This window comes from Pleurodeles waltl, chromosome 11 (assembly GCF_031143425.1).
Source record: "Pleurodeles waltl isolate 20211129_DDA chromosome 11, aPleWal1.hap1.20221129, whole genome shotgun sequence".
In the NCBI taxonomy this organism is placed as follows: Eukaryota; Metazoa; Chordata; class Amphibia; order Caudata; family Salamandridae; genus Pleurodeles; species Pleurodeles waltl.
This window is the reverse complement of record NC_090450.1, coordinates 314,980,561-315,002,106: the sequence shown is the minus strand read 5'-3', so window position 1 is coordinate 315,002,106 and position 21,546 is coordinate 314,980,561. Positions and strand designations below refer to the sequence as shown.

The following is a 21,546-nucleotide window of genomic DNA, read 5'->3' as shown; positions in this document are numbered from 1 at the left end:
AATCCTCACCTAACCTCAAATTAGCATCGGCATGTGGGACTTCATGCGAAAACAATTTAGCAACATTAATTTTGAAAACTCCTGGCTAGGGATCTTGTCAAAATCAGCAGATGGTTACCTAAAAGAAACACAATGCAATTGTACAATTTCCTTTCATATTTACCAATTACGATCAGCATACAAGGAAGTCTTCGTCTCACAGGTACCGTTTCTCGATCAGCATGGGACGGGGCAAAGGGGCAGGGGTGAACGGGGCAATTGCCTCACGGCGGCAAAATAAAACTACTACTACTTCATGCAAAGGGATCAAAGTTAAAGTCTCTAGGGCAAGAATCATTTAAAGTCTCTTTCTCTCGATTAGAGAAAGCATCAAAGTCTCTTTCAAAATGGCGTCGCAGCGAAGTGGGCCATAATAGCTACGGAATGGCACAATGTCGGGCAATAGCTGGTAAAAGGCTAGTTTCTTCTCGTGCACCTGGTTTTTTATAGACAACAGTTCAAATCCAGTAGGGTCTTCCATTGGAGGGTTCATAGGTTAGCTTCAAATTGTCCAATCAAAAACGACAGTTCTCAAGCTTTTACTTAAGCATACATTATCCTTGGAGATGGGTACGCAAGTTGCAACATTTTATACCAATTAGCTCACTTTCAGAGCCTCCATTGTCCGCACCTGCAGATCGACCTTGGAGTAAAGAGAAAAATGCCAAGCTGGCACGAAACTTTAAGATAAGCATGTGAACGATCTCAGTGGAAAAGTACAGCTTCAAGCAAAAATACACGTTTAATAGCACATTGGAAAAATACGAGCATCTAAACCGTGAGACCAGGCAACTAGGCCAAAGCCTCAACTAAAGTAATGCTAAGCTAAAACATTTCAAGCAAGCAAATCGTAGCATACGTTTATGATTATGTCGGATTAGTGCAATTCTAATACACCACGTTATATAAAGCACGCTTATAAATGTTGGCAAACTACTCTGAGGGCACATTTTGTCCCCGTACAATCTTTATTAGTTCGGTTAAAGTCACACATGATTATTTCAACACTACGTTTATGCGCTAATAAATGTAAAACCTTCATTTCTGCTTCATCACACCTCACCCATGTAGCACTCTGCAGCGCTGTTGGCAGTCCATGGCAGTCACAAAACTGATCTATCTTGACTCACAGCTTAATCTGACAGTGAGTCAGCGGGCGGTGAAGGGTAATGAAGGTTAATGACGGCGCTGCCTCAGGATGCCGTCGCTGGGACGGAGCTGGCAAAAATCTGGGAAGGGGGGGGCACCTAATCACCCACTCTGCACTCCTCATTGCTCACTAATGACTGCGCTTCCTGCACTTCTCTTGCGGCATCCATGCCCACTTACATCAGTCCCAGTACACCGGTGATCACCAGTGTTAACCAGTACTCACAGTGTCCTCCACAACGTTCAGCGTTCTGGTCGCTGAGCCCGCTCCTGCGTTCTGCTCGCTGTGATTCGCTTCTGTTGCGTCTACTTCTGCATTTCTGCTTGCAGCATTGCACTGTCTCGCTGTCCTCAAGCAGGGTCTCCTCTCTCAGCCAGTTTAATTATATTCAAATATTTTCTCGGCTGCTAAGAACAATTAGCAAAAATTTACTGTGATATGTATCATCATTATTTGCAACGAGAGAAAGAGGCTCTATTCATTTATGAGCATGAGTGGATTTCTTTCTTGTTTTTCGAACCCAAAACATAACTTGCCATTCTCACAGACTTGTAAAATGTCTGTATTCATTATTGCATATCATTCATTAACTACCCTCAGAGTATTTAATGCTGACAAAGATCTGCATATGCATCAGTCTTAGAAAAATATAAAGCATTATTCTTTACAAGGTGCATAAATCAAGGAACATCAGTAGAGCCACCTAGAGTACATTTAATTTAACCTCACTTTTACATTCATAGCATCGGGAGGATTATCCTGATCTACCAATTATTTTGAGATTTAAAAAGTAGTAGACCAGGGCGACCTGTAGGATGAGAATTATATTTGAGCTCAATTTTACAAGTGATAGCAAAGCTATAAAACAGAACAGAAGCTGTCAAATCAGCCAAGATTTTTGGATTGAAATTTCTGACCATAATATATGTTGGGCCATGATGTACTAAATTAATTTGCTAGATCGTCTAATGCTTTTTGAGAAGTTATTCCGCATTGCACATTGGTTATTGGAATGTTTTGCAGACGTTTCCCACCAATGAAATGGTCAAAGGAACATATAAGGTTCTAGGTGATGAGACTTTTGAACCTCTTTCCCTCCTTGTTGTTTTAGTCCGAGCTGATTTACTTTGGTTTTCTCTGGTTAAAACCAAAAGTCGTGGAAGACAGTGTTGTGTGTGCGTGAATGAGTGGGTGTTGTCTGCATCTGTGAATGTAAGTGTGTATACATGTGTGCATGCATGTTTGTATGGGTGTTTGAATGCCTGTCTGAATGTGTGTGTGTATGGGTGTGTGTATGGGTGTTTGAACGCATGTATGATTGTTGAAGTGAGCGCATGTTGGAATGTTTGTGTGAATGCAAGTATGGATGCGTGTGAATGAATGCATGTCTGGATGCGTGTCAGTGAATGCCTGTTTGTAAGTGTAGGTGGATGAGTGTATGCGGGTGCGTGTGGGTGTGTGTGTGCTTGTATGTGGGGGCAAAGGGGGTGCTTTTCTGGAAGGGGTGTGCTGTTCTGGAAGGTGGATGGGGAGGGGGTGCTGTTCTGGAAGGGGGGAGAGGGTGCTGGTATAGAAGGGAGGTGGGGAGTAATTGGCTTAGCAGTGGGTGTTGGGGGAGTCGTCTGCCAATGACAGGAAAGAAATTCTCTGTCACCGGTAGCCTTTTCGTCAGGGTTTTCGTGGCTGTGCTACCGCCGCAGAAGCCGACTTGTGATACCACCGGCAGTCTTCATTGGACTGCGGGGTCAGAGATGCTAATCTCCAGCCCGGCTGTCCAACCGCCCTGGCTGTACAAGATCATAATGTGGCGGTCTTCACCTCAGGTCAGTCGGCAGTGAGACCGCCACCGGGGCCCTGATGGTCTTCGGACTGCCAGGGTCAAAATGAGGGCCATGGTCTTGTAAATCTATCTTACAAATACCAGAGTCCATTAGCCAGGATACAGTAGATCGTCAGCCTCGTTCTTGCAAGCTTGATAGGAATTATGGGGAGACCAGCCCAGTATTTAGCCTTTATCTAAATCTGAATAACACTCTTTCAGATTGTATCTATAGAGGATATGTTTTTGTAGCTCGGGTGCAGCTACTCTGCAAGCTCCTACACCATATTTCTTGCTTTTGGGCTCTGTAATAACAAAAGGGCCTGAGATTCAGTCCGTGAACCTGAGAAGGCAAACATTTTACAAATTTCTTGCTCAAGAAGAGGGACTGTCTGTGTATTTCTTAGGAGCCGGGTATAGCTTCCGGGGTGTGTGTGTTACCCCCCCCTAATAAATGTATTTTGTGATAAATAGTTGGGTGTAGGGGCCTTCAGTCGGGTATGTTAAGGTTTCTGTCCAATTTCGCTAGGAATTATTGCAACCAGTACATCATTTGTAAATAAAAACGTACCGGTGCGCAAAACTCTCCTCTTAAACATGCAGCTGCTGCAATTAAATGGGTGAGCACAGAATACTGAGGCAGCGTAATCCTGAAGCTAGCTCAGGCCTCATTAATCCATCTACAGCCACTCCCCGCACCTTCAGCTCACTCTTGCAGCTTCCTGCTTTTCCCCTTTCTGACGCTTTTTTTTTCTTTTCCTCGATCCTTCCCATATGTGCCTTTTGCTCACAGTAAATGCTTGAGGCAGAAAAATAAGTGCTGGCCCTCAAAAATAAGTGCTGGTGCTCCACACCTACACTCTCTCCCCCCCTCTATTTGGAGAGACTTCAAAAATGTTGGATATTTCACAAAATAATGTGGTTTCTCTCAGTTAGTACACCTACCAATCCACATCCCTCTCCCTTTCCATTGACCCATAAGCCCCTCTGGTGCGCCTTGATTGTCGTATAATGCAAATTAACATCATGTGCCTGTGTGATTGACGGGAAATCTGAAGTTAACACCCTTGCACCCCCAATCATACTGACCAAGCTACCCCCTTGCTAGGACACATTCGCTGCTTTGAATTGCACCCTTTTGTAGTCTAGTAACCAGCTTACATATTTGAGATACAGATGGGAGATTGCAAAAGTCACGTAATTTAATTTTGTGTAATTACCAAAAATTATCCAAAATCACATGAAATTGGAATTATGCGAAGTGCTTCTTTGGCTCATGCTTAAAAATTATGTGAAAGACACTTTTCGCTTCAAAAAGTAACATGAAACAGCAATCCACATTGCACAAGCACACTGCCATGTTGTTTACTTCACTCCACTCCTGTTTAGCTATACCTCGTGTTTCTCTACTTCCCAAACCCATCTAACTCCAGCCACTTTATTTTCACTTTTTCTTTGCCTGTCCCTGTGATTTAGTTTTTTGTTCCCTGTGAGTCTTTTTTCATATCTACTCTTTTCATGTATCTATCCATTATCCCAGCTATAGCAGAGGCAAGAAATGCCTCAGTGCTCTCTCTGATCTCGTGTGGTTGACAGTGGCATGAGGTGGTAACACCTGCCACATTTTTAGTGATGCCGAGTTGGGTGCAATCCTTTTTTATGTGCATTGCAACCTCCTTCCCTTGCTGGCAGTAAGCAGCAGGCCCAGCCTGGCAGAATGCAATCTGCTATGGGGGAAAGTGTGGTACAACATGTGCAGTCACACCTGAGTTTCCCACATCGGGCAGCAGGTGACGGATCTCTGGGCTGATATTGACTGTGAGTAGGGCCTGCTCTACCTGCTTGGCATTGAAGTGGTGGGGTTAGATAAGGGATGTATACCTTTATATTTAATAATTTCCACTGAAAAATCTTGCAACCTTTCTACATGTTTTTATTGAGGTGTAGTACTTTATCATCACACATAACTAGGCCAACCTTTCATCCATGTGCAGTGTGATTTTTGACATGCCGATCCTGGTTTGTGGCCAGGTCTCGTGTCCAAACCCCTGCGGGTGGCTAGCGCCCCACCGCAGCCTTTGTTCATAAGTGGCAGGGTTGGCCGTGAGGAGCTGGGATTGGCTTTAGAGCATGGCCGGTGTGCAGGCTGTTCACACAACACACCACACTCCATACACATCCTTTTTTTATATATTCCCTCGGTTTCCGCTGATGACCTTCTACTGTCTTTAACTTCTTTCCCCACTTTTTTGTTAGTGTGGCAAATCCTTTCCTTCATCCATCATTTACATATATCCTCCCCTTTCCCTCCATTGGGCATTGTTTTTCTCATCCATTCCTAGCCTTTTCCCTCCATTCTTTTGAAGGTGTTTTATGTTATTGAATTGTTGGCTTGATTTTTAAAATGTCAAGTAAAGTTTTCAAAGTGATACTTTGTTGAACAATAATTTCACATTTGTTAGGTATTGTGTTTTTTTAAACTTGTGCAAATAGTGTGTTTGGCACTGATATTCTAAATAAGTGCATTATGCTTTTGAGAGAAACCTCAATCACTCCAGGCTGTGTAGGAGGGCTAGGACCATCCTGTGAAGGGAATCAAGCGGCTGCTGGGAAGAGTGGTAAATCACTTTCCTATCTCAATAGCAGCTCCTATACTTGTTAAGGTGTCCTGCTTCTAATCCTGTATACCAATTGAGTAAATTCTATCTATCTTTCAATGGTTCTCTCTCAGCCTTTCTCTTGTTGAAGGCAATGAAGGGAAGAAAGGTGTATTGTCCAGTGCCCACTCTTACCTACCACCTTCCCATTCTGATCCAGCCAGTCCCCACTCCCAGCACATGCCACAATTCTCCCACGTTTCCTGCTTAAGTATCTTCTTATCATAACTTCCATTACACTGTTCCATCTTAAACCTTTCATTGTCAGTGGGACTAAGTGCCTGAATAAGTTCTTGGTAATAATGGTCCTGACGTTGCTTTTTCAACAGAAAACCCATCTGCCAGCTTGGCAGTCCGCCCATCCAATTTAGATGTTGGCGGTCCCATAGGCAATACACTGACCAAGCCTGCTGTCTCCGCCAGGAATCCTCAGCCTCTGCAATGGTGCTATTGGAAATTGTGGCTGCCACAGGACTCCAGCCCCTGTTACCACCAAGCAGATTTGGATGTGCCTTGCCAGCCAAGCAAACCTTTGCAGTCCAACCTCCATATCTGAGTTGGCAGATCGAAGGGGAAATGAGGTAGAAATGTACCTTTTTTCCCAATTCCACTTCTGTTTTTGGCTGGACAAGACCTGCCGTTGCTGCTGCCACTGGACCACTGAGAAAACGTGACCCCTCTTGTTGCCGGACTCGAAGGTAGTCACTGCACATGAGCTCGGGACCACTGCAGTCATATACATGTGACATTTTTTTAAAATGACTGTGACATGCATATGTCGGGAACACAATTGTGTCAAATGTGCATGAGCACACGCTGGTACATGACACAAATCGCACACATTCCCAACTGTCATTATGGTGTCAGTATTGAGTGCCAAATGAATGCTGGCACCACAATAACGTCACAGTCACACTTGTCAACTATGTCCATGTGTGCACATTGTAAGGGGACATGTACCTGTAATGTTGTGCTACCAGAATATGTGAGCTAGTACGTTTATGGGTGTTTTCGACTGGATTGGCTGGGTGAGGTGGAGGGAGGTGTAGTGGGTGATGTGGTTGTGTGAGACTGTGTGCCACTTGCATGTGGGGCTGCTCTTGTTATGTATGTGTGGCTGTGCATTGTGTTGCTGTGTGCAACATTCAAGTGAGTGTGGTTGTTGTGTGGTGGTCCTTGTAGTGATGTGTGTAGTTGTGATATCTTGTGAGTGTGTGTAGAGGAGTGTGTAGTTGTGTTTGTTCTCATGGTTTTGTCATGTGTGGGTGTAGTGTCAATAGTGTGTGTATGTATTGACATGGATGTATGGCAATGTGTGTTTTCGGCAGGTACCTGTTGTGTTGTGGTAGAATGGCAAATGAGAACTGTATGTGGTGTGTTGTGTAGTGTGTAGTGTAGGGGGGCACAGGGCTAAGGTACAGTGTGTGTGACTTACATTTATTCTACAGACACTACCATTGTACGATGTCCATTGAATCCCACAACACCCTCCCTCCACCAGCAATCCTCAACCAGTTCACCGCCGGTACAAATGTGGCATCTAAATATGGGCGTCGGAAACACGCCGGCTTGATGCCTGGGGAGAGAACTCTGTTGTGGTGGTCGGTGTCTCAACCACAATACATCTAAATACTGCGGGCAGACCGAAGTTGGCTTGAGTACTTGGGCCCGCCGCCATGGTGGATTGGTGGCATTACTGTCAAGATCTAAATCAGGTCGTAAGCCTACTACTGTGACCAAACAGTCCAAAGCTAAACCTAGCACCATCCCTGATGTTTTATTAGAGCTTATCTAACACAACAATCACTTGTTCCATAAACCATGCCTACAATATTTGTTGTACATATAATGAAGTTGGGGTGGTAATTATGATGGTGGTTGTGGATTAATGCATGTCACATATTATGTGAATTATTTATGTTTGGGGTAAAAAGGACCTGTAACATTTAAAAAAATGCCAGTGGTCCTTAGGGGACCAGCAATGTTGAGTGGATGTCTGATTATACAAACAAGTTTTTTTGATGAGTACTAAAATTCATGGTCTTTTCGTTGTTCCTTAGACTATCCAGCTGCTCCTGCCTGAGGCCAACCCAAGAGTCCAGGCAGGAGATAGCTGCTCAGCTGCACCTCCAGAAAAAGGGGGGCATTACTGTGGAGTATTGTCAGTTGGTTATCTTTAAGGAGAAAGCAGCCACCGCCCCTACATTGGAGGTTTCCGACAGGCCACTAGTTGGTGCCATTCCAGCCACGTCATCAGCCCCACCACTGGTGGTTGAGGTTCCAAGCATCCTCTCCATACTTCCCCAACCTTAATCACATAAGCTGTGTTGCAGCCAGTGCTATAAGAACTAGAAGTGGTGAAGGAAGCCCTGTGGTCATTCTCAGAAACCAGCTGGACCTTTTAAGGAGGCTGGAGGCCATTAGGGAGGGTGTAGGCCTGCTGTCAGAGATGGGAGTAGGAATAGCAGTTGGGGACAAGGTAGTTGTGGGTTCCTTAGGGTTTATTGAAAATGAGGTTGGCCTTTTCCGGGAGGTGAGGGTAGGATTACCTTTTGGGAAAGCAGTAGTTATGGGTTTTAGAGTTTATGGATGGGGACTCGGTCTGTGGCTGAAAGTGAGGGTTGAAGTTTAGATATTTATGTTAAATTCTGTTGTTCAATATTTGTCTTTTTTAATTCACCACTGGGCAGTACTGTTTACCGCAGAATCCTAGTTAGTAAAACATGAAGCTTTAGAAACATAAAAGCAACAGAGCTCAACACCTGTCCATCACAAAATAATTATCCAACTATGCCCATCTCCATCATCCTTTCTTTAGTCCCCCTCTCTCTCTAAATGAGCACACTTACCATGTTAGGTGGTTTACATTACCTCCTCTTGTACACCCCCTGCATTCAGTATTGGGAAATTGGCTTGAACGTACACAATCCTCCCCCTTTAATGGCTTGATCATATTTTAGCTAAGCAGCATCCACACGTCCATTTATATCAGTTGTAAAATTACTGACCTTGCTCCACTCTCTGAACTGTTGTCTAATCAAAGATTTCTGCCAAAACAGATCTGAAACAATCCTTTTTTTCCATTATTATAACTTCTTTTCTTACCCGAGTAGAAAAAGTGATGTCTGCTATCTCCTCTAGTCATCCCAATACCTTAATGCAGGGGTTTTCCAAATGGCCTTAAGGCTGACGGTGGCTGACCGCAAACTTGGATGACACAGGGCATCATAGGTAAAATAAAGTTCTTCTTATTCTGAATGAAGCAGGTAAACTAGCTAAAAGATTCTCATTCTATGTCACAAGCAACTAAATGAAAAAAGAAACACAAAGTGAGTCAAACAGCCAAGACAAACAGCAGTATAAATAAATAGCAATAGCTATAGTATAGTGTCATTTACTAAAGTAGGCATAATGAACTCTCAAATCTCAATACTCAGAAGGTTACCTTGGTAGAATGCTTGGGGCGTAGCTTGTGTGCACACTACCGATCATTGTCCAAATATTCTTTGCACTATGATGTCTCTTTCCTGCCTGGGTAGGAGAAGTGGTGTGGGCAAATTTGTGATTTTAGATAACCGTCTACTGTTACAGTTGGTGCAGTTTTAACCACTGCCACCCTGCAAGTGTGAGATTAGTTGATGTTGGAAATTAAAAGCACAGCAAATTGCTCAACTTTGTAGAAAGAAGCTAGGGATTTCCTGATTGAATGGATGGTGGACTTAGGGAAAGGTGGGAGATAGACAAAACACCTACACCAAGGCTATGAGTCCACCTGCCATGGAAGGAAGATGATAGAGAGTTCAGTTAGGAAATTCAAACAGCCTTTCTCTTTAGAAGCCCACAAACTCCCAAGATAGCAAGTCATTGCTTAGGCTGAAAAAATGCATAATAGGGAGACCGAACGCTGTTCATAAAATATTTATAATAAAACAAAACAAAATTATACTATATACAAATGGACACTGTAAATGCATTTTTCTGGCATTGTCTGTCTTGGGCGCAGTGCTGAACCACAGAACATGAGTGTCTTAGAGGTTCAGTGCACAAGAGAAGACCGGTGCAGAACAGATAGGCTGATGCAGTCTAGTACCATTAACTAAGAGCCAATCTTGTGTCAATCACACAAAGCCAGACAACTAGCTCCATGCTACTAGTTGATCACCCAAACAATGAATAATATTTAAGTGTATACATCATGTGCCACAGCCACCAGACCACAACCACTTAATCGGAGTTTGCCACTTGATCCACTAGTCTAAACAACAGATCTTTCTCTAGTCCGCAGGGTAAACCTCTTTATGTCCTATTGTTTCTCATGGGAGTAGCTAGGCTTTTATCTTTCTTCTGCCTTTTGTGATAAGTACTTGTAGATGTTTTTTCTATCCAAAAAGGGATCAAATTGTTCGACAAAAAAATGAAAATAAATTGAGCCTCAGTCTATTCTAGCTGAACCGAGTGGTCTCAGAAGAACCTAGAAATGATGGACATATTTTAACAAAAAGCCATTTAATTAAAGTAATAATACAAGTTACAGATGAACTGTTGAAAGGATACCATCTCTTTTTGCGTACAAGCAAAAGATGAAGCTGTTGACTAAAACCATTGCTTCTTCATTAATGATGCAAAATGTTTGCTCCATCTTTTGAAAATGTTCCTGCAGCAGGTGCCACAATTGCATTGTTTGGCTCATGGTACAGTTCTCCTGACTTCCACTGCATAATCTCAAAAGCCAGTAACACTGGTATCAGGCACTCCACTAGCCCCAATTTGTCCACTTCGATTATCATGGCTTTTGAAGTTGTATTATCTCTCCTTAGTAGTACGTAATCATTGATAGGCCTGTAATGTTCACACAGGATTTACAGCATGTAGGTGGAGTTCCACCTTGTTGACACCTCCTGCATAATGGCCTTTAGAGGGGCTTTGTTAGATGCTGATTGATCCTTACTACTTCGGACTTTGAAAAAATGACTAAAATGAGTTCACATTCTGTTACTGGTGACCAATATATTGTTGATTACTTCCCCTTCCTTGAGGAAGTCCTGCAAAATTCGGATTTATGAAATGTGCTAAACACAGCATTGAAGTATTGCCTGTAAGCCATGGCTTTGACAATTTCAATGCCATTGATATTGGCAAATTAATCCCATGCTGAGACTTTTGTCTTGAAGCTATCGGCTGGGTTTCAAAATCATCCAAGATGTTGGCAGCTGCATGCAATTTCTCCATAGTGAATACCACACCTGAATGCCTCGAAAAGCACCATCAGTTGTGAAATCTGCACTCACTTCTGTTTTACTCCCTTGAAGGACATTCATTATGCAGTGACGCACATATAGGCCCTCATTCCAACCCTGGCGGTCTCTGACCGCCAGGGCGGAGGGCAGCGGAAGCACCGCCAACAGGCTGGCGGTGCTTCCAGGGCTATTCTGACCGCGGCGGTAAAGCCGCGGTCAGAAAAGGGGAACCAGCGGTTTCCCGCCGGTTTTCCCCTGGCCCAGGGAATCCTGGGGATTCCGACCCCCTTCCCGCCAGCCTGTTTCTGGCGGTTTTCACCGCCAGAACCAGGATGGCGGGAATGGGTGTTGTGGGGCCCCTGGGGGCCCCTGCACTGCCCATGCCACTGGCATGGGCAGTGCAGGGGCCCCCTAACAGGGCCCCATACAGATTTTCACTGTCTGCTTTGCAGACAGTGAAAATCGCGACGGGTGCCACTGCACCCGTCGCACCCCTGCTTCCTCGTTGCAGGGGCTTTCCCGCTGGGCCTGCGGGCGGCCTTTTGGCGGTCGCCCGCTGGCCCAGCGGGAAAGCCAGAATGGCATCCGCGGTCTCCTGACCGCAGAGCGGCCATTCGGCGGTGACCGCATGGCGGGCGGCGACCGCCGCCCGCCGCGGTCAGAATGACCGCCATAATCTGGTGCTTGACAACTGGTCCAAATGTCTTTCGTGAGATGGTTGGACTTGACAGTGCTCTCTTTATTTCTTTGCCAATCAATTGCAGCACTTTATCTGACAACACTGGCACAGCAAAGTGGAATTTTCCATTTTAGGTAGAGGGTCTCCACAAATTTCAGAAACACCTATCCTTAACGGAAAAAGAAGGGATGTCATGCTCTAACATTTTGACAGTTTCCCATTGTATAAATTTACTTTATCATGGGTGTGATGGTAAGATGACTCCTTGTTAACTGTTGCCTTTATAGTTGGAGTTGTGGCTATTTTCTTTCTGATACCTCCAGTAGTGACATTTGGGTACAAGGTAGGCTGCATAGTTGCTTTGAGTTTGACTGTATCCCTCTCTTCCTTATTCCATTTAGAGGTTGCTGTTGTGATCACTGCAAACTATGACCAGCAGTCTTCTTCCTCGCCACCTGTTTGTTCTTCTTCTTTCTCACCAGCATGTATCCTATTGAATATCCACTCCACACAATTGTGTACTGATTTTTCAGATGGGCCAATTGGTCCAGGTATTGTAATGTCCACCTGGCTTACCACAACAAAACTTTTTGCAGCAACTTGAGTATTCTGTATTCTACTCGCGCAGACTGAGTGTAAAGAAGCCCCAAACTGGGTAGGGAAGCTTTGTTTTTGTGCCAACACCTGAAGAACCTGCTGAGGTGGAGCTAGGTTTTTGTGGTTTTCACTAGGGCTTACTGTGACTGCAGCAGGGATGGTGGTTGCTGCTGGTTCAGGGGTCTTAAAAGATGGAAGCAGGTGGTGTTGTGGAAGTATATGACTCAGCGCAGATAGAACAGAGGTGATCTGGACTTTCTCTGTTCCTCTCACCACCTCACAGTCATTGGCTCATTACCATCATCTTTCTCACTTCAAAGGCTTCTGGAACATTTGTTTCCCTTTGTCACTCCTGGTGGGTTTTGGCCAAGAACCAATCCACGTTAAAAGAGTCACAGAAAATAATCAAACACAACTGTTTTTCAGACAACTACAATCAGTCATAAGCACAAATAAATATATCAGGAAAACTGTTAGAAAAAAGTGCCAAAATGACATGGGCTTCTTCAGATCACGACTCTTAGAAACTGAAATAAAATTATGAATAATCAGAAACACTCGCAGGCTCAACAAAATGGGGGTGCTCACCATGTGGCATTAGACAGCAAAGAAGTGAGCATGGAGAAAAAAGAAAAGAAATGGCCCTCTATGACTGACACAATCACATGCTCACACTCAAACACGTAAACACACACAAACACACACACTCGCTCTCTCTTTTTCACTCCCTCTCCCTCCCTCTCTACCTGCCTTCCTCTATGCCTCCCTTTCTCCCTCCTGTCCACATATTTAGGAAAGAAGGAGACATGGAGAACAAAGAACATGGCTGCTGTATCCTGCCTAGAACATCTTCCACCCCACAAACAAATTTTGTAGCATTGCGCAGGGAAAGGATTGCACAAAAGTATATATCGAAAATGTGTCTGAGCCCACTCTTGGGGGCCACTCTCTGTCTTTACTTACTGCTAAAAGATCAGGAGTCGAAGTACAGAAAAAACTTTTAAAACTCCCCAACCACAAAAATGCTTTTAACCCCTTCGCTGCCAGGTCTTTTCCCCCTCCTGTACCAGGCCTTTATTTGCCTATTTGGAATAGTTCTCACTTAGGCCGTCATAACATTTTGTCCACATAAGCTACCCACGCCAATTTTTGCATCCTTTTTTCACAACATCCTAGGGATTCTAGAGGTACCCAGACTTTGTGGGTACCCTTGAAGGAGGCCATGAAATTAGCCAAAATACAGTGAAAATTTCGTTTTTTTTAAAAAAATTGGAAAAAGGGGCTGCAGAAGAAGGCTTGTGTTTTTTCCCCTGTAATTGGCATCAACAAAGGGTTTGCGGTGCTAAAATCACCAGCTTCCCAGCTTTCAGGAACAGGCAGACTTGTATCAGAAAACCCAATTTTTCAACACAATTTTGGCATTTTACTGGGACATACCCCATGTTTACGATTTTTTGTGCTTTCAGCCTCCTTCCAGTCAGTGACAGAAATGGGTGTGAAACCAATGCTGGATCTCAGACACCTAAACATTTCTGAAAAGTAGACAAAATTCTGAAGTCAGCAAGGGGTAATTAGTGTAGATCCTACAAGGGTTTCCTACAGAAAATAACAACTGAAAACAAAATTATATTAAAATTGAGGTACAAAACAGCAATTTTTCTCTACGTTTTACTCTGTAACTTTTTCCTGCAATGTCAGATTTTTGAAAGCAATATACCGTTACGTCTGCTGGACTCTTCTGGTTGCACGGATATATAGGGCTTGTAGGTTCATCAAGAACGGTAGGTACCCAGAGCCAATAAATGAGCTGCACCCTGCAGTGGGTTTTCATCCTATACCGGGTATACAGCAATTCATTTGCTGAAATATAAAGAGTGAAAAATAGCTATCAAGAAAACCTTTGTATTTCCAAAATGGGCACAAGATAAGGTGTTGAGGAGCAGTTGTTATTTGCACATCTCTGAATTCCGGGGTGCTCATTCTAGCATGTGAATTACGGGGCATTTCTCAACTAAACATCCTTTTTACACACTCTCTTATATTTGGAAGGAAACAATGTAGAGAAAGTCAAGGGGTGACTTGTGGGGCTCTGACCAGGTTCTGTTACCCAGAATCCTTTGCAAACCTCAAAAGGTGGCTAAAAAAAACACATTTTCCTCACATTTCGGTGACAGAAAGTTCTGCAATCTGAGAGGAGCCACAAATTTCCACCAAGCGTCCCCCCAAGTCTCCCGATAAAAATGATACCTCACTTGTGTGGGTAGGCCTAGCGCCCGTGACAGGAAATGCCCCAAAACACAACATGGACACATCCCATTTTTCTACAGAAAACAGAGGTGTTTTTTGCAAAGTGCCTACCTGTAGATTTTGGCCTCTAGCTCAGCCGGAACCTAAGGAAACCTACCAAACCTGTGCATTTTTAAAAACTAGAGACCTAGGGGAATCCAAGATGGGGTGACTTGTGGGGCTCTGACCAGGTTCTGTTACAGAGAATCCTTTGCAAACCTCAAAATTTGGCTAAAAAAACACGTTTTCCTCACATTTCGGTGACAGAAAGTTCTGGAATCTGAGAGGAGCCACACATTTCCTTCTACCCAGCGTTCCCCCAAGTCTCCCGATAAAAATGATACCTCACTTGTGTGGGTAGGCCTAGCGCCCGCGACAGGAAATGCCCCAAAACACAACATGGACACATCCCATTTTTCTACAGAAAACAGAGGTGTTTTTTGCAAAGTGCCTACCTGTAGATTTTGGCCTCTAGCTCAGCCGGCACCTAGGGAAACCTACCAAACCTGTGCATTTTTTAAAACTAGAGACCTAGTGGAATCCAAGATGGAGTGACTTGTGGGGCTCTGACCAGGTGTGCTGCCCAGAATCCTTTGCAAACCTCACAATTTGGCTAAAAAAACAAATTTTCCTCACATTTCGGTGACAGAAAGTTCTGGAATCTGAGAGGAGCCACAAATTTCCTTCCACCCAGCGTTCCCCCAAGTCTCCCGATAAAAATGATACCTCACTTGTGGGTGTGGGCCAGGTGCCTGCAACAGAAAAAGGCCACAAACTTGTAGAGATTATGGGGATAGCACAGCGAGTTGATAAGCACATACTCTTCTTTTATACATCGTTAGGCTGACTCTGCTTTGGGGACCCACACAAGTGAGGCGTCATTTTACTTGGGAGACTGAGGGGAACGCTGGGGAGTAGGAATTTTGTGCTGGAGCGGTGATCGTACAAACAAAAGTCAGGATAATATGCTTTTTTTAGCAAATTCTGAGGTTTGCAGAGGAGTCTGGGTAAGAAAATGTTGCGGGATCCACGCAAGCCACACCTCCCTGGACTCCTTAGGGGTGTCTAGTTAAAAAAATTTCTGGGTTTGGTAGATTTCCCTAGATGAAGGCCGCACCCAGGGCCAAAAACACAGGTGCCCCCTCCCCCCCAAACACAGGTAGTTTTGTAATATATCATTTTGATGTGTCCACATACATCTGTGATGTGCCAAACACTAAAATTGTGAAAAGAAACACACTTAGGTTATGTGAAAAAGACCCCTCACCCACCAACCAAGTTGGTGGCATGCTTCATCATCGGAGTCCCACCTGAGACACTCAGCGTGTCACAAGTGTGCTGCGACGCCTCATTATAGCGGAGCAGGTTTTTGAATTTTTACCACACATACTGGTTGGATTTGGCACGAGGGTGAGTGATGGTTCAGTAGATCAAATTTTATTAACAAGAGATTTTACAAAAGTGAAATGCACTGGTAATAACCGAAAGGCCAAAAAACGGAACCAATGACTCACAGCCCGTGAGCTGTAAAGCCATGGCAAGGCACTACAGTCCATTCACACACCTTTCATACATTACATGCACAAGACCATTCACGCCGCCAGCCACGGGCCCAGCACATTACAACACTCGCATCGACAGACAGCGCCAGTCAAGGGCCCATCACTTTCATTCGCCCACATGCCTGATACAGCAATCACACCAGCTGATGAGTGTGTGGACTGGCGTTTGGCTGGCACCGCTAGCCAAGCACCACCCCACCCCACCCATACCGCCAGCAAAGTGCCACCCCAAGCACACTGCCATCCAAGCGCCACCCCACTCACACCGCCAGCCAAGCGCCACCTGACGCACACCATCAGCCAAGCGCTACCCCACGCACACTGCCAGCCAAGCGCCACCCCACGCACACCGCCATCACTTTTTTTTTGTTTATAAACAACAAAGAAACCACTAACTAATTATAAAATAAGTACAAAACTACAAACGTTTTCCGTATTGACTCTACACCCTGGGAGACCAGTAAATGCAGGTAACTGTGGCTGCTCCATGTTTAGGGCAATCCAGGTGTCAGGTCTTCTAATGGGAAACCCTTCAGCCCCAGGCTGCTGCAGTCTTGGCACATCAATGTCCTCCTCTAACACAGGCCCTTCATCTGCATTGATAGTAGCTTCCTCATCAGAAGAACACTCTCGGACAGAAAACTCACTGCCAGAATCTCTCACTTCCTCCTCTGCCTCAGATGCAGAGTCAGTCTCATAACCATGGTCTGAAGACGACTCAAAGAGCATGCCAACAACCTGCTGAGCGGTCACTCTGCGGCTAGCCATGATCCTCACTAACAACAAATCGATTGCCAACAACAACTAGCATTAAAATAGGTAATAAACAAAGTGTAGCTTTATCACAAAGAGTTATGTACTAAAAAAACTATACCACTCACTTGCCTGAAAAAGCTACTCACCAGCAACTACTATGCACAGACACAGCAATCACCAATGATATCCCACTAAAAAGAAAAAAGAAAAAAGCTAATTAGACATATGACAACACAAATATCATTGTGCTCAAATCTAAGGACAATTTCACACACAATACTGCATTTAGTACACCACCTACAAACATGCCATTCATGCATGTCAACAATACTCCTTTGGAGTAAATTGCTTTCACTTACCTAAAACATGCAACTATGCAAACCGCAGGACAACTACTTCCAAAACCACGAGGATCCACAGCAAAGGAAGCAAAAGCTTCGAACTAGAACAAAAAGAAAAAATAAACTGTTATAATCACAAATACAAATACTTCACCAGTTGACAAACTCCCTGCCACCAAGAACTTAGAAATTGTCCCTGGTGCCTAACTGGCTTCTGCCCCACTAGGAGGGAGATGGGCATAAAGAAAAAATAGGTTGATCTGCCCTCAAGTGGGGCAGAAATGGCCAACAGCTCTGTACCCTGTTTGGGGGGGGGGGTGGCCCTTGCCAAAGGGGGCAAATGGGGGTGCCCCCAGCACAAAAAAAACAAAGGGAACCAAAAAAAAATCTCTGACATCTTGGTGTCTTCTGCCCCCCTTGGGGGCAGATGGGCCTAACAAAAATAGGCTGATCTGCCTCCAAGGTGGGCAGAAATGGCCATCACTAATGTGCCCCCTTTGGGGGGGCGACCCTTGCCAAAGGTGCTGCCCCCCCCACACAAAACACACACGTGATCCCTGGTGCCTTGGGGGCAGATGGGCATAAAAGAAATTGGCCGATCTGTCCCCAAGGGGGGCAGAAATGGCCAACGGCTCCGTGCCCCCTTTAGGGGGCGACCCGGGGCGACCCTTGCCAAAGGGGGCACCCCCAGCACAAAACAAAGAAAGTGGAACAAAAAAAAAACCTCCCTGGCGTATTGGTGGTTTCTGCCCTGCTTGGGGGCAGATGGGCCTACAAAAATTGGCAGAGATAGCCAATATGAAATTTCACCACTTTGGGGGGGTGACCCTTGCCCAAGGGGTGCCCCCAAACACACAAAACACACAGACACACCACACAATTCCTGGCGCCTAGTTGGTTTCGAACTACCCGGGGGCCAGATCGTCCAAAAACATGGCGGATCTAGCCCCGGGGGGGGGCGAAACATATAAAAAATTATTTCCCCCGGGGCAGCGACCCTTGCCTAAGGGGTCACTGCCCAAAATCATAAAGAAAAGAAAATTCCTGTTGTCTAGTGGTTTTCTGAGCCCCCCTGGGGGCAGATCAACCGCAAAGTCGGCAGATCTGCCCTCGGGGGGGCCGAAATAGGATGAAAAAAATAGCCCCAAATGGGAGCGACCCTTGCCCAAGGGGTCGCTCCCAAAATACATAACAAAAATCAAATCCCTGGTGTCTAGTGGTTTTTGCCCCCCCGGGGGGCAGATTGGCCGAAAAATCAGGCAATCTGCCCTCAGGGGGGGCGAAATAGGAAATAAAATAGCCCCCAATGGGAGCGACCCTTGCCCAAGGAGTCGCTCCCAAAACTAAAGATAAAAACAAATCCCTGGTGCCTAGTGCCCGCGATCGTGGAACAGGAATCCACTGAAAACAGGCACGGAGGAAAGGAAAAACCCTTTCCTTTCTCCCGTGTTTGTTTTCCCCTCCACACCCCCAAAAAGGGAAGGACTCACCTCTTCCGAGTCCTCTTCCCTCGACGCGCTGGAAGCAAATGGCTTCCAGTGCGTCCCAGCAATACTTGATGACGAAGGCGCGCTATGAGCGCGCTGACGTCATCAGATTGCAGAGGGGGTTCGGGGGAGGAAGGGGAAGGGATTCCCCTTCCATCCACGACGGGGGTGTGTGGGTGGGGGGCCCACGGGGAGCACTAGTGCTCCCCCCTTGGGCTGGGTGCAGGACAAGGTGATCTCGTCCAAGGCACCCTACGGGTTAAAAGTTGAAGAAAGAAACCACAATAACCAGCCATATATGCACAAACTCACAAGAAATGGTGGAGACGAAGAAAGGAAAATGTGTGGTTATATGCATCTGACTCCAGGAACCACTGCGGCCCTAGATGTCAACATCCATAAGCAGAGTCACCAACTTCTTTCTGGCTTCCTTCTGGCTTCTTCCTCCCATGGTATTTCTCTCACTATGTTCCATCAGCCAACTTTTTATTGCTTTTGTATTTGCAAATTATGTAATTTAATTATGTAATCTGAATCAGTCTCCCTCTTTTCATTGTCACGTACCTGCTCTTGCAAAACACGTTCATTTTGACTACAATATGGTAACACTAACATTATCTTTACAATTACAGTTGTCTCTTCCACAGACTTGTTTACGCTCTTATTAGCTTCCTGGGTTTTCTCAGTGTTGGCATGCTAGTTATCTGTTGCCTCTAATTATGTAGATGACTATAGGAGCTTTGCAAATATTTTCTGTAAGCAAATTCATTTTATTAAAGTTATTATTTTCTCTTTAGGTTCGACTGTGGTCAGGTTCTACTTTAATCCTTAAAAAACGATTTGTTAACATAGTGAATAAATCAGGGAGATAATTAAGGCTGCAATTCACCTTATTTATTTTATACCAGCAAACCATTCCTTGTTGAGTGGCCAATACTTTTGGTTTTCTCTGGTGGGTTTTTAAGGAAAACATATTGGGGTTTATTTACAAAGTCATTTTGAAGTACCTAAAGTTGTTCTCCTGTGTTACTTTTTACATACTCTTACATGGCTTTCAGAATCGGTCCAAAACATCTAAATGAATGACATGGCAATATTCAGGGATTGAGTACACATAGAAAGGATTGTGCCTCTTCGCACTTTTACCAAAAGGGAGTTTGACATCCATGGGTCAATTTATAAATGCATATAGGAGTTTGTAAAAGAGTACTCCTGTAGTACTACTTCCCATACTCATAAATGCTCCTGTGAATTGGCCCACGTGTCTTTTTTCAAACTAATTATATCTTTCAGAGTTTTAACAATTTATTTTCCATAATATGGTTAGGTGTATTGTCGATCTGATTGATCTGTGTTGACCTGGAAATACACAAACAACTAAAATATGAATATATTTTCTTCTACTGGTAAATATTACCGCATGAGACACAAACGAGTACTGTTTCAGTGATCAAATTAAACACGTTTCTGGTTATGGCATTTTCATGATTAGTCAGAATTGTAGCATACGTCGTGTGCATTTTGTGAAAACATTATTTCTTCTTCTGTTACAGTGAGAGGAAAGTCAGTAATATATGTGGAAGCGCGTTACCCGACTCTCTTCATGTTTGATTTTGATGGATCTGAGACTTTTGGTCTGATGACACTGCACAGGTTCAGGATGAAGCTTGAGGTCTATCCACCAGCAAAAGGAAGTCATAGGCTACAGATCTATGCAAAACCCTTCAACTCATCAATGAGCAGCTATGCCAGGGTACTGAGATATCGAGTGGATTGCAAATCGGTGGACAGCACAGTGAGGATCCCCATAGAGCTGAATAATCCAGTGGGTCCAAGCTGGCAGACTGAACAGAAAGGGTTCCTGCAGCCCTCTCACCCTGATGCATTCATCCGTACCCAAGATGGCCGTTGTTCTGTAAGCTTCAGGCTTATAGAAGATATGGATGTATTAGCCACTTTGCATTCTGATGACTTGGCAATGACTGAAAATATGACGAGGCGGCACATATTTAAATCTCAATTGCAAAACCGGATTGTACTGAAGATCCAAATCCCTCAGACGGGAATATTTGTCTTGAAGATCTTTTCTCGGAGCAAGGGTGCTCTGGACACAAGATATATGTATGCACTTTGTTACCTCCTCACGTGTACCAATCCTGTGGTGAAGTGGCCTATGTTTCCTGAGGCTTACAACGCCTGGTTGGATAGCTATGAACTGGTAGAGCCAACAGCTGGAGTTCTGCCTGCTAATCAAAATATACGCTTCAAGCTGAAAGTTCCTGGGGTGAATTCTGTGTTTGTTAATGACAAGAAGACAGGAGCTTTGACTCTGAGCACTGAAGGCTACTGGGAGGGACTCTTCAACACTGCTGGTTCTAAAGAAATTGATGTCATGATTGAAGAAGCCCCCCACACAAACCGCTATATTGTCATTTTGAGTTATGAGGTGGAGACCAAGTAGCATTCACTCAAGCTTGGCACTCACTACCAACATCTAAATGTTTGAGCTCTCCCTTGTGCTCCAAAATGATGTTTAGAACACTGCCTAAATGAATAATGGTTGACAATGCATCACTCTGCTTTTTATATATCTTATTTTGTACTGCACAACTATTTCAAAAATGACTTTAAAATATTTTGTGCTGCCAAATAACACAAGGAACATGTATGAGTAATACATATTTTAATTTAATTCCTGGTGCATTTCCTACCTTTCCATCCATGTTACAATATCTTTCATGTCCCAGAAATTGTTCATAATTTATCATCAGATACTGTTGTACATGATCAGGAACAATTGTACTTTTTCTACAAGTAGCTGTCACCTTCATGCTCTTGTTGATTATATATGGTTTTAAGATCAATGGAGAAAATCTACCAGGAGAAAGAGGCACTGAGGAGAGTTAGCCAAAAGGGGGAAATAGCCTGCAGAGTAC

At 44.4% G+C, this 21,546-nt stretch overlaps 1 protein-coding gene across 1 annotated transcript in view; it reads left to right on the top strand.

Moving 5' to 3' along the window:
* LOC138265101 (kyphoscoliosis peptidase-like) overlaps window positions 1-21,071 on the top strand; it is a 350,383-nt gene extending 329,312 nt beyond the window's left edge. The window contains exon 7 of the mRNA XM_069212641.1: window positions 20,164-21,071. Coding sequence (XP_069068742.1) covers window positions 20,164-21,071 — 908 coding nt within the window. The remainder of the gene's footprint in view (window positions 1-20,163) is intronic.
* Window positions 21,072-21,546: the final 475 nt, after the last annotated feature.